The sequence below is a fragment of the Schistocerca cancellata genome, chromosome 5, assembly GCF_023864275.1.
Source record: "Schistocerca cancellata isolate TAMUIC-IGC-003103 chromosome 5, iqSchCanc2.1, whole genome shotgun sequence".
Taxonomy (NCBI): Eukaryota; Metazoa; Arthropoda; class Insecta; order Orthoptera; family Acrididae; genus Schistocerca; species Schistocerca cancellata.
This window is the reverse complement of record NC_064630.1, coordinates 377,531,940-377,546,071: the sequence shown is the minus strand read 5'-3', so window position 1 is coordinate 377,546,071 and position 14,132 is coordinate 377,531,940. Positions and strand designations below refer to the sequence as shown.

Genomic DNA, 14,132 nt, shown 5'->3' with positions numbered 1-14,132 from the left:
AGTTTTTATTTCTTCTTCATGGATTTTAATACCTGCTCCAAATTTTTCTTTTGTTTCCTTTACTGCTTGCTCAATATACAGATTGAATAACATCGGGGAGAGGCTACAACCCTGTCTCACTCCCTTCCCAACCGCTGCTTCCCTATCATGCCCCTCGACTCTTATAACTGCCACCTGGTTTCTGTACAAATTGTAAATAGCCTTTTGCTCCCTTTTTTTTCTACACCTGCCATCTTTAGAATTTGAAAGAGAGTATTCCAGTTAACATTGTCTACAAATGGTAGAAAAGTAGGTTTGGCTTTCCTTAATCTATTTTCTAAGATAAGTCGTAGGGCAGTATTGCCTCACGTGTTCCAACATTTCTGCGGAATCCAAACTGATCTTCCCCAAGATTGGCTTCTACCAGTTTTTTCCATTCGTCTGTTAAGAATTCGCGTTAGTATTTTGCAGCTGTGACTTATTAAACTGATAGTTCGGTAATTTTCACATCTGTCAACACCTGGTTTCTTTGGGATTGTAATTATTATATTCTTCTTGAAGTCTAGAACTTAGAACTACTTAAACCTAATTAACCTAAGGACACCACACGCATCCATGCCCGAGGCAGGATTCGAACCTGCGACCGTAGCGGTCGCGCGGTTACAGACTGACGTGCCTAGCACCGCTCGGCCACGCCGGCCGGCTGAAGGACAGTAACAGGTGCAAACATGTAACTCTTTTGTATCGGTTGTGAATAAATAGTTGCCACCATTTAAGTTCCAGCCCTCGTACAAGTCGCTATGAGGGTCGCTGGGTGCCCCCATTCCTCTCAGCACTCTCAGCTCTGGGCTTCCTAGCACAGGTGTAGAACCGGCCCTTCTCGTTATTCCCGCAGTCGTCCAGTGGCGTGATGGTGCTGGTGTCGTACGCGGCGGACATCTTCGCGCGCAGCGGCGCCGCGCTGGACGCTTCCGTCAGCTCTATGGTGCTGGGCGCGGTGCAGACGGTGATGAGCGCCGTGGCGGCCGCGGTGGTGGACCGCGCGGGCCGCCGGCCCATGCTGCTCGTCTCCTGCGCCGGCTGCACCGTCTCGCTGGCCGCCGTCGGCGCCTACTTCTACCTGGCCAACACCGGCGCCGACGTCAGCTCCTTGGGCTGGCTGCCGCTCAGCGCGCTCGTCGTCTACGTGGTGAGTCCGACGCCCTGTGTCCCGTGTCGGTCGCGTAACAAGAGCCACGCAGAATTAGAAGCAATCAGACTTGGTTACCGCAAGTTTCGATTTTGGGCCCTATGTTGTTCACAGGTTATTTTGTAATTAGAATTACCACTGTGATGCCGTAGTCCTAACTATAGTTCAATTATTTTATCTTGGCGATTCGCGCATGCCCGCCTAGACGCGGGAGATTGCTGCGTTGCCAGTTGTACGCGCCAAGAGAAGCAGCGCCATAGTACCGTTCGCAAACCTACGTTTAGCGGGAGGAGCGCGCAGTTCATAAAGTAAAGCCACCACGGCCGCATTAACCCTTTCGCTATACAGAGACGTGCTCCCCGCATTCCGCGATGTTGTCATCATTGCACTGCTCGCCTGTGCAGACACATGGTGTTTCGACTGCTTTGACACACTTTTATCATTCGATTTCACAAAAACTATTTGGCCAAAAAAATTGATTTTTACACATCTTCTTGACTGATACCTTGCCCCCATAAATGACTTAATTTTGTTTCGATGTTCAACGCAGTTATTGTGCAGCATTAGATGTAGTAAACCATTGCACGAAATTTTGAAGAGTTTGCAGAGGTAAAAGCCCATAGCGTATACTTTCCGTATGATCGATTTTAGTTGCCACTAGAAATTTCAAAAAATTACATTCAAACGAATAAAATTCATAGAGTAAGACACTTCGATATTGTTTTCAAAATATATTAAGCGCCGAGCAAGATTTGAACTCAGAACCTCTCGCTTAGCAGCTGTGTACAGTAACCATCACGCTAACACAACTCGTCATTCAATATATGTCCCATAGGAGTTTAAAATATCACCCAATATACCGACAAACACTGTTGGTATGATTATGAATTACGTTTCGTCGAAGTACAATTGGAAATAAACAATTACCGCTGTTCTTTATTGCGAAAAAGCGGTTAGTGAAAAGGATACAAACACCTTTCCTTGCTATCGCCTGAATTAGGAGGCTTATTGCTTGTTTGTTTTAATTAATTAATAGAATACGAAGTAATTGGAATAAAGAATGCTTCTTCCAAACTTTCTGTAAAAGAAAGTCTGCTATCAAGACATTGCTTTTGTTCAATTACTTTATTTATGACTGAACGTTTCTAAAACTGAAGACACTCGTCCATGCTCTGCACTTCACTCGAGCTCTTGCAACGTCGTTCTCTGTTCATTGGCTGACTGTGTTTTGTGACGTCAGATGCGCAGTACGAACCTAAACTCGGCCGCCGTCATAAATGACGCGCACTTTAGTGTCGAGCCATTTCACTACATTGCGCTTAAATTCACGTCTATGATTTCTTTCCACATCTCACATAATACTCTCTGTAGGATCCTCAGTACACAGCTATTACAACAGGTGTTCAATAAGTAATGCAACATATTTTTTCCTCGGCCAATTTTGATTGAAAAAAATGCAGAATTTCTTCTGGGGCATCGTGGAATATTCCCGCCTCAGCTCCCATAGTTTCATGAAATTCCGTGGCGGCACTATATACAGAGTGTTTCACTAAATGTGTTTGCCTCCGTAAGTTACGACGTAATAGGCGACGGAAATACACTCCTGGAAATTGAAATAAGAACACCGTGAATTCATTGTCCCAGGAAGGGGAAACTTTATTGACACATTCCTGGGGTCAGATACATCACATGATCACACTGACAGAACCACAGGCACATAGACACAGGTAACAGAGCATGCACAATGTCGGCACTAGTACAGTGTATATCCACCTTTCGCAGCAATGCAGGCTGCTATTCTCCCATGGAGACGATCGTAGAGATGCTGGATGTAGTCCTGTGGAACGGCTTGCCATGCCATTTCCACCTGGCGCCTCAGTTGGACCAGCGTTCGTGCTGGACGTGCAGACCGCGTGAGACGACGCTTCATCCAGTCCCAAACATGCTCAATGGGGGACAGATCCGGAGATCTTGCTGGCCAGGGTAGTTGACTTACACCTTCTAGAGCACGTTGGGTGGCACGGGATACACGCGGACGTGCATTGTCCTGTTGGAACAGCAAGTTCCCTTGTCGGCCTAGGAATGGTAGAACGATGGGTTCGATGACGGTTTGGATGTACCGTGCACTATTCAGTGTCCCCTCGACGATCACCAGTGGTGTACGGCCAGTGTAGGAGATCGCTCCCCACACCATGATGCCGGGTGTTGGCCCTGTGTGCCTCGGTCGTATGCAGTCCTGATTGTGGCGCTCACCTGCACGGCGCCAAACACGCATACGACCATCATTGGCACCAAGGCAGAAGCGACTCTCATCGCTGAAGACGACACGTCTCCATTCGTCCCTCCATTCACGCCTGTCGCGACACCACTGGAGGCGGGCTGCACGATGTTGGGGCGTGAGAGGAAGACGGCCTAACGGTGTGCGGGACCGTAGCCCAGCTTCATGGAGACGGTTACGAATGGTCCTCGCCAATACCCCAGGAGCAACAGTGTCCCTAATTTGCTGGGAAGTGGCGGTGCGGTCCCCTACGGCACTGCGTAGGATCCTACGGTCTTGGCGTGCATCCGTGCGTCGCTGCGGTCCGGTCCCAGGTCGACGGGCACGTGCACCTTCCGCCGACCACTGGCGACAACATCGATGTACTGTGAAGACCTCACGCCCCACGTGTTGAGCAATTCGGCGGTACGTCCACCCGGCCTCCCGCATGCCCACTATACGCCCTCGCTCAAAGTCCGTCAACTGCACATACGGTTCACGTCCACGCTGTCGCGGCATGCTACCAGTGTTAAAGACTGCGATGGAGCTCCGTATGCCACGGCAAACTGGCTGACACTGACGGCGGCGGTGCACAAATGCTGCGCAGCTAGCGCCATTCGACGGCCAACACCGCGGTTCCTGGTGTGTCCGCTGTGCCGTGCGTGTGATCATTGCTTGTACAGCCCTCTCGCAGTGTCCGGAGCAAGTATGGTGGGTCTGACACACCGGTGTCAATGTGTTCTGTTTTCCATTTCCAGGAGTGTATTTATTGCAGTAGGTCACCATAAGAAACCTTACACTGTCTGCGGAGCTATGAACGTAGTTTATTGTGTTATTATCCAAAGAGCTAGATCAAAAAGATAGAATTTTTTTAAATGGAACAATAATTGTTTCTATCATGCACTGGAATCAGTAACACCAGCTGTATTGTATACATAAACTTAAACTACATTCCTATCACTTTTAATTTGGGAGCTACAGCCCTTCAAAGTTTCAGGGGCAGATACCACACACGCTGTGCATAAAGCAATGCGCCTTCTAAATGTGGTGCAGCCGAGTTGTAACGGCGCCGGTGTCACGGAGCGAGAAGCTTCCTCGATGCGCTGTTAGACTGTCGACTTTCGCCGCACACAGCCGTATACCCGACAGTTCGAGACACACAAACAAACGGAGCTCAATATACCACAGTAACTGAAAAAAAGGCTCAAATCTGTGTGAAATCATATGGGACTTAACTGCCAAGGTCATCAGTCCCTCAGCTTACACACTACTTAACCTAAATTATCCTAAGGACAAACACACGCACCCATGCCCGAGGGAGGACTCAGACCTCCACCAGGACCAGCCACAGAAACTGACATCGGATGAGATGCCATACACGAACAACGAGTACTTTGACATGTTGCTGATGGTCGGCGAGTGCCGACACGATGCCACTGAAGCAGCCATGGCGTACGCCGTGAGATATCCTAGACGAGGAGCTCCGGCAGCCATTACGTTCTTACATGTCGAACAACGACTCCGGGAAACAGGCAGTTTGGTAATGCGCCGCAGTAACAGACGAAGAACTGCAAGAAGTGAGGATGTGTTTATTTTAGCTGCAGTACACCACGGTCTCATGTCAGTTTACGAGCCGTTGCTGCAGTCGCTGGTGTCAGTCTCACAGCTGTGTGGCGTATAATACACGGCCACAGATTTCACCCGTACCGCCTGTCACTACCCCAGGAGCTGCATGGGAACGATTTCCGTACGAGAGTTACATTCCGTGAATGGGCCATGCATAATTTCACGCTGGAGTCTTTAAAAAATATTATGTCCTTTGATGAGTCCACGTTAACAAATTATGGTGCAGTGAATCGCCATAATGTGCACTACTGGGCCGCAGACAATCCTTGGTGGGTACGACCTGTCGACTGACAACTTAGGTGGTCTATTAATGTATGGTATCATCAGTCCACACTACTTCCCAGGTACACTGACAGGTGAGTTATATAGCGTGTTTATGGTCGACAGTTTGGGCGGTCTCCTTGAACATATATGTCTACACACGAGAGTCACCCAGCCCATTCTCCGCATGCTGTTGTGGAAGAACTGGGTAACAGGTTTGCAGGAAGGTGGCTGGGACGCGATGGTCCTCATTCGTGGGCCGCAAGGTCACCCGATTTAACACCATTAGATTTCTTTCTGTGGGGATACCTAAAGGATCGTGTTTATGTCACTGAGCCCACATCCACAGATGATCTAAAACGGGACATCGGGGATGCTCGTTGCTCCGTGATACCAGCGATGTTACATCTCGTCCTCAGATCCTTTAGAAGGCACATTGCATTGTTCATTCAGGAACATGGACACTTATTTGAACATCTCATTTAAATCAACTTCCCGTTGCCAGAACATCCATCACCCACCACACAGCCATTTATTATGTACAGCATGTGGTATCTGCCCCTGAAACTTTGAAGGGTTGTAGCTCCCAAACTAAAAGTGATAGGAATATAATTTAAAATTATGTATACAATACAGCTGGTGTTACTGATTCCAATGCATGATAGAAACAACTATTGTATCTTTCTGCTGTAACTCCTTGGATAATAACACAATAAACTATGTTCATAGCTCCGCAGACAGTGTAAGGTTTCTTATGGTGACCTACCACAGTAAATATTTCCGTCGCCTATTACTTCGTAACTTACAGAGGCAAACACATTTAGTGAAACACCCTATATAGTCTTCAAAATGACGTCTTTAATGGAGGTGCCTTCCAAGCAGAGAGCTGTCATTGAGTTTCTTTTGGCGGAAAACCAGAGCATCGCACATATTCATAAGCACTTTTGGAACGTCTAAGGAGACATGACAGTGAACAAAAGGACAGTGAGTCGTTGAGTGAGATGTCTGTCATCATCCCAACAAGGTCCCACAAACCTGTTCGATCTCCTGTGTTCCAGCTGGCCACACACAGCTGTCGTCCCTGCAGTGTTGGACCATGCTGACACTCTCATAGGAGGTGAACGACGGGTCACAATCATCTCGCTGCTCAGTTGGACGTCTCTGTTGATAGTGCTGACACGTTCGTCCACTAGTTGGGGCACTCACAGTCGTGTACCCACTGTGTTTCTCCAGCAGCCTAACAGAAGACCAGAAAAAGAAACAAAGCACCACCTGTGCGGAATTTCTTGCACGTTACGAGGCTGATCTTGACAGTTTTTTGTCGAACATCGTCACAGGCGATGAAAAATCGGTTCATCACTTCCAACTGGAAACGCACGCCACTTCTCCTAAGAAGAAGTTCGATGCTGCACCCTCGGCTCATCAACTCATGGTGACAGTCTTCTGGCCCTCTCAAGGGGTTATTCTGTTTCATGTTCTCCTTCACGGTGCAACGATCAACTCTGAAGTGTATTTTGCTACCTCAGGAAATTGAAGAAATGCATTCAGCATGTTCGTCGCCACAAAAACACCAACGAACTTCTCCTTCCCATAACAAAGCGAGGCCTCACGCAAGTCTGCGCACCCAAAAGGAACTCACAAAACTTCATTGGACTATTTTTCTCCATCTACCCTACCGCCTGGGTCTCGCACCCTCCGACTTCCATCTGTTTGCCTCAATGACCGATGCAGTCCAGGGGAAGTAGTGCATGGATGATGGGGAAGTTATTGATGCAACAAGACGCTGGTTCCGACGTCAACCAGTAAATTGGTACCATGCGGGCATATAGGCCGCCCCAGTGCAAGGGCGCAAGGCTGTCGCACTGAACGGAGACGAAGAATAGGGTTTTGTAGCCAGAAGAGTGGGAAATACACTACTGGCCATTAAAATTGCTACACCACGAAGATGACGAACTACACACGCGAAATTTAACCGACAGGAAGAAGATGCTGTGATATGCAAATGATTAGCTTTTCAGAGCATTCACACAAGGTTGGCGCCGGTGGCGACACCTACAACGGTGCTGACATGAGGAAAGTTTCCAACCGATTTCTCATACACAAACAGCAGTTGACCGGCGTTGCCTGGTGAAACGTTGTTGTGATGCCTCGTGTAAGGAGAAGAAATGCGTACCATCACGTTTCCGACTTTGATAAAGGTCGGACTGTAGCCTATCGCGATTGCAGTTTATCGTATCGTGACATTGCTGCTCGCGTTGGTCGAGATCCAATAACTGTTAGCAGAATATGGAATCGGTGGGTTCAGGAGGGTAATACGGAACGCCGTACTGGATCCCAACGGCCTCGTATCACTAGCAGTCGAGATAACAGGCATCTTATCCGCATGGCTGTAACGGATCGTGAAGCCACGTCTCGAACCCTGAGTCAACAGATGTGGACGTTTGCAAGACAACAACCATCTACACGAACAGTTCGACGATGTTTGCAGCAGCATGGACTAACAGCTCGGAGGCGATGGCTGCGGTTACCCTTCACGCTGCATCACAGACAGGAGCGCCTGCAATGGTGTACTCAACGACGAACCTGGGAGCACTAATGGCAAAACGTCATTTTTTCGGACGAATCCAGGTTCTGTTTACAGCATCATGATGGTCGCATCCGTGTTTGGCGACATCGCGGTGAACGCACATTGGAAGCGTGTATTCGTCATCGCCATACTGGCGTATCACCCGGCGTGATGGTATGGGGTGCCATTGGTTACACGTATCGGTCACCTCTTGTTCGCATTGACGGCACTTTGAACAGTGGACGTTACAGTTCAGATGTGTTACGACCCGTGGCTCTACCCTTCATACGATCCCTACGAAACCCCACATTTCATCAGGATAATGCACGACCGCATGTTGCAGGTCCTGTTCGGGCAGAAAATGTTCGACTGGTGCCCTGGCTAGCACATTCTACAGATCTCTCCCCAACTGAAAACGACTGGTCAATGGTGGCCGAGCAACTGGTTCGTCATAATGCGCCAGTCACTACTCTTTATGAACTGTGGTATCGTGTTGAAGCTGCGTGGGCAGCTGTACCTGTACACGCCATCCAAGCTCTGTTTGACTCAATGCCCAGGCGTGTCAAGGGCGTTATTACGGCCAGAGGTGGTTGTTCTGAGTACTGATTTCTCGGTATCTATGCACCCAAATTGCGTGAACATGTAATCACATGTCAGTTCTAGTATAATATATTTGTCCAATGCATTTCTTCTTGGTATAGCAATTTTAATGGCCAGTATTGTAATTGCTGTATTGGAATCTTGAATAAAACCAACCTGCTTTCAGAAACGAATGTGTAGAGTACTTACTAAAAGCCCCTCTTCAATGAACGTATAACAAAACGCGCTGCTCTTCATTGGATCTTCTCTATCTCCTCTGTCATTCCTACCCAGTACCGATCCCAGATGACGAACAATAGTTAAGTATTGGTCTGAAGAGGCTTTTATAAGCTATCTCCTTTTTGAGAGGACAACACTTCTGGAGGACTCTCCCAACAAGTCTCAGCCTGGTATACGCCTTACCTACGGATGGTTTTATGTTTTCGTTCCACTTTAAATAGCTCCATACACATACTGCTGTGGAGATAATGGGTGTGACTGTTTTGAGTTCTTCTATCGTGTAATCATACAATAATTGATCTTTCTGCCTATTTATGAGTAGAAATTTCTTAATGTTGAGGGTGAACTTTGCAGGTCTTCCGGCATTTCGCTGCAGTTTTCTAGCATCGTGACTCCTCTGTATACAACAGCATTATCCGCAAAAAGACACATGGACCTTACTACGTTATCCTGTTTGTGTCCGTAGTAATATTTGTGCATTATTACCGTTTATAAACAAGACTACTTCTGCAACCTTGCAATGGACGCTCTTACGGTTACCTAATGCTTTATTAACTTTTTCTGCAATCTACCATGATCAATGCTGCTCTCTTTAATCAAGGGGCTCATATTCTTCCCTGTCTGAAATTAGGACATATCTTATCAGGCTATGGAGAAATTTTCTATCCTAAAAACCCACATGTGCATGCTACGAGCTACATGTACAGCCTGACCTGCTAAGGGGGTCCTACAATTTTCCACCCGATAACAGAGGTCGAGAAGCCCGCATCTAAAACAGTCATAGAATCGTTTGATCCTCTGGTTTAAGTCTTCCACTCGGCTTCAGACCAGAGGACCACGTTTCGTTCAGGGAACGATGCTGCAAAACGCTAATTAGCTCTGCTTCCACTCCACGTACGAAGCTAGTTGCCTTCAACAAAGCAGCCAGTCACCTTTAGGAATTGAGGACGGGCTCTGACCCCAGACGGTAGGTGTCATTCGTGCTGACACGAGCCACGATTTGCAGCTGAGTGTACCTTGTGCGCTCAGTCACTGTCGGTTGTGCCTTCTTCACATCTCGGACGTGACCCCCACCTACCGGCAAGCAAACAGAGTGGACACTGGCTTTCCTTCCTACCTGCTGTATCTCTAACCGCCTTCATCACTCGTCTAATTATGGAGCTCTCAGAAACTAGTTTCTCTACTCAGTTACAATGTTTTGGGCCCGTTTTGTGGGCCATACTTTCGTTTAGCTCATCAGTTGTGGTAATAGTCAAAGACAATTATCAGGTTACTCCAAAAGCCTTCGGTAGTTGGTTACACAAACCATTTGTGCACTGTGATCTTCGTTTGTTATTGCAGTGGTAGTATTTATGTCACGGGTGTGAAGTTCAGGTCCGGATCCGGTGTTGTGATCTGGAGAGGGTCACAGTACGCAACAAACTCTCTCCCCTCCCACTGCTTCCCTCTAAAATTAACTCGCCATTACACCCACTTTCAACGCACCACAGATTCTTACAATAAAAACAAACACAATATAACATGTTTTAATACACAGGTAACTATAACATGAACATGTTTCCATTCTTAGTGCATAACTTCAGCACAGCTACCAAGAAATTACATTTCAGGTAAATATAGCACTTGAAGAGCGTTCTTCGGTAATTTAAGGGAATTGTATGACATGTGCGCAGACACCTGGTCCCACATAATTCGGAAAAACCTACCGACGACTCATCGCATCCATGCCACTCACAATCGCTGCTTAGCTGCGTTCCAAGCACGGACCAGTAAACTATTAAGCAAGGAGTCGTAATGTTTTGGCTCATCGGTGTAGATATCCCGCATCTCACACCACAACTTCCAGGTCTTACCCAACACCGTTAACAGCTGAAGACGTAACACAATCATTGAAAAAAGAAGGAAACACCGTATTTAGTTACAATATCATCACTGACGCCAGCTTAAGAAATATTCCAGAGTCGATCGCGTAGTCCTTTCCACTCTTCACAGTATCATCCAATTCACAGATTATTTTCTACAGTAGCGGAAAATATCAAAACTACAAGGGGAATTTAATAAGTACAGGTAATGCAGCACAAGTTTTTTCTCGGTCAGTTTCGGTTGAAAAAAATAGCGGAATTTACTGTGGAACATAGTAGAATATTCCCGCTCAGCCCCTATAGTTCAAGTTGGTGGCGGTGCTATACGTGAGCTTCAAAATGGCGTCTGTAAACGAGATACGTTCCGAGCAGACAGCTGTCATTGAGTTTCTATTGGCGCAAAACCAGAGCACCTCAAATATTCATAGGTGCTTGAATAATGTATACAGACATCTGGTAGTGGAAAAATACACGGAGTGTCGTTGTGGAGGCGTCTGTCGTTGTCGTAGCAAGGTCGTGCGAACCTGTCCGATATACCGCGTGCCGACCGGCTGCATACAGCTCTGACTCCTGCAATGCTAGAATGTGGAGCCACTCTCATTCGAGGTGATCGACGGATCGCAGTCAAACACCTCGCTGCTCAACTGGACGTCTCTGTTGGTAGTGCTGACACACTCGTCCGCCAGTTGGGGTACTCAAAGATTTGTGCTTGTCTGGTTCCTCGCAGCCTAACAGAAGACCATAAAAAGCATCAAAGGACCGCCTATTTCGTCCAATGAAGGATGCACTCCGTCGGAAGCAGTACAGGGATGAAGGGGAAGTTACTGATGCAGAAAGACCAGTAGACTGGTAACATGTGGTCATATAGGCCCTCATAGTAACGAGGCGTAAGGCTGTCAAGTTCAACAGAGATTATGTTGAAAAATAGGGTTATGTAGCCACAAGAGTGGGCAATAATATGATGCATTGGAGACCTGAGTAAAATTTTCTTTCAGAAAAAAAGGTGTTGCAGTACTTATTGAACGCCGCTCGTACTACTTTTCCCAATAGCTGGTAATCCAGCCACCCACACGTCATGGTACCAACTCATCAGCTTCACTCCTGTGCTTAGAAAAATCCTTAAAAACATCTTCAGCCAACATATCCATTACTAGGTAGCAACATACCTACCTATTACAACATTCAATGTCGTTTCAGTCCTAACTACATCACAAATGGGCATCTCGCTCACTTTATCTACTTTACATCCACACAACTACATGAACGAATATCAAGTATCGTTGTCTTTCTTGACATCCAAGTCTTCTGTCAGGAATATCATTGTAGTCTTCTTTCCAAAATATAGACATCCGTTTTCAGGTAACATGTGCTTTGAATTCTCTTTCCTCCTCACTGCTCTACATATGCCCCAGTGAACCATACCTGTTCTTGTATATTTATCCTACTGCTGGCATGCCTAAAGGCTCAACCCTGCTCCTTTTCTCGTATATCTTGTAGATATATTGCTAAACCTCCATCCCCTTCCCATCTCGTCCAGTATCCTTATAAACGGAAAGGAAGAGTAAAGCCTGACGTAATGCCCATATGGTACCACCCACCTAGCTATCCATACGCTCCCAATCTCCCATGCCTCACTCCAACGTCACTACCATAAAATACAGCGTGTATCAAAAAGAATAATCCGATTTTAAAAAATCATAACTATTATGTTATTTGAGATATGTGCATGAACAACGCACTGCTGGAAAGAGCAAACTCGAGAGTTTTACGTGGTTCCCGTTAGGTAACGGCAGAGAGTGCCCACTTCAGTTCTAGTAAAAATGGTGTCGGGACAACAGAAAGCGTTTTGTGTTCTACGTTTTGCGCCGTGTGGGTCAGTAATAATTGTTCAGCGTGACTTTCGTACTAGGTATTGTGTGGATCCTCCTACAGCACAGAGCATTAGACGATGGCATGAACAATTCCGAGAAAGATGTTGTTTATGTACAGGCAAATCGCCTTGCCGTCCCCGAATGTTTTACGTAGAAGTCGAACGCATCAGCCATAGTTTCACAAGGAGTCCGCAGAAATCTAAAGGCGGGAATATTGATTAAATACGAAAAGGTATGAAAAAAACTTTCTGATTTTCCCGTTCATCAAAAAATAAAATTCATTGTATATGTTTATTAGTTTCAGAAATACAAGAGTGCCAAATCGGATGATTCTTTTTGGTACACTCTGGGTAATCTTTGATAAGAATAATGCTGGTATGGTATAATGGTGGTGTTAGTGATGCATGAAAATAATCACGTTCATTATGGAAGTGTAATGGTGAGCTATGATTATGGGGCGTTGTGGAACCGTAGATAGCGAATAAAAGTCATGGATGAGGAAGAATGAGGCATGGGGACCGGAGGAAAGAGGGAAGATGGTGTGAATTGGGGAATTGTGACTAGGGCTGGAATGAAGGGTGTAGAGGTGTTGGACACAAATATGGAAACAGCGTGAGAAATGCATGGTTAAAGATAAAAGCTGGTGCTAGCCAAGCTTGCGGGTGGCGCTGTTGCATTTGACCACAAGTGACAACCGTGGAACGCCCTCAGTACGTTGCAAGTGTCAGTCATGGTCAGAGCAGTGTTCTGTGTAGCTGTGATTGCACTGTGTCTAAGGTAATTGAATTCGAAGGTGGGCAAATCGTTGGTGCTCGTACGGTGGATGCTTCTGTAACCAAGATGGCTGAAGTGTTTGGTGTTTTAAGAGGCGCCGTATCGAAGACTTGAACTGCATACGTGGAAAGTGGGAAACATCACCCGCTAAGTCACAACGTGGACAATTGTGTGTCTTGAGTGATTGTGACAGACGATCGTTGTAGAGGATTAGAACGAAAAATAAGATGAAGGCAGCTGCAAATGTCACTGCAGAACTGAATGTGCAGTCACACTACCAGTACACGAACAACACAAACGGAGCTCCGTTATCTGAGAATTTCAGGGCGAAATGGAATTTCAAAATCACACATCTGTGATGCAAATGCCTGCAAAAGGAAAACATGGTCCCAAAGTCATATAACCTGGATTGTCATTTGATTGGATGAGTCTTGTTTCACACGGTTTCCAATTTACGTCTGATGTAGGCTGTGCCTACAATTAGACTGCTTGCTACCAAGAGTGAAACAGTGAAAAATGGTGGGATTGTGGTTATGATTTGACCAGCTGTGTCATGGTATTCCATAGGCCCCATTGGTACTCTGCAAGGTCGCATTACTGCCAACAATTACGTGACCATTCCGGCTGATCATGTGTAGCCCAGGGAACAATATTGGTCCCCCAATGGTAATGTTATATTCCATGACGACATGACCCCCATTCACACAGCTCGCATCATCCAGGGTTGGTTTTGTGAGCATGAGCATGAATTTTCGTATCTGCTCTGGTCACCACAATCGCCAGACCCCAATATTATTGAGCCTTTGTGGTCCACTTTGGACAAAAGGGCGCGTAATCGCTGTCCACCTCCATCATGTGAACTTGCCACCATTTTGTCGGAAGAATGGTATCAGATACCACTCGAAATCATACATGACCTATATTGACC

The 14,132-nt window shown here is 46.5% G+C and overlaps 1 protein-coding gene across 1 annotated transcript in view; it reads left to right on the top strand.

Moving 5' to 3' along the window:
• The window catches only part of LOC126188026 (facilitated trehalose transporter Tret1-like), a 102,254-nt gene that overhangs the window by 67,765 nt on the left and 20,357 nt on the right, over positions 1-14,132 (top strand). The window contains exon 4 of the mRNA XM_049929443.1: positions 875-1,168. Within this exon, the coding sequence (XP_049785400.1) occupies positions 875-1,168 (294 nt within the window). The remainder of the gene's footprint in view (positions 1-874; positions 1,169-14,132) is intronic.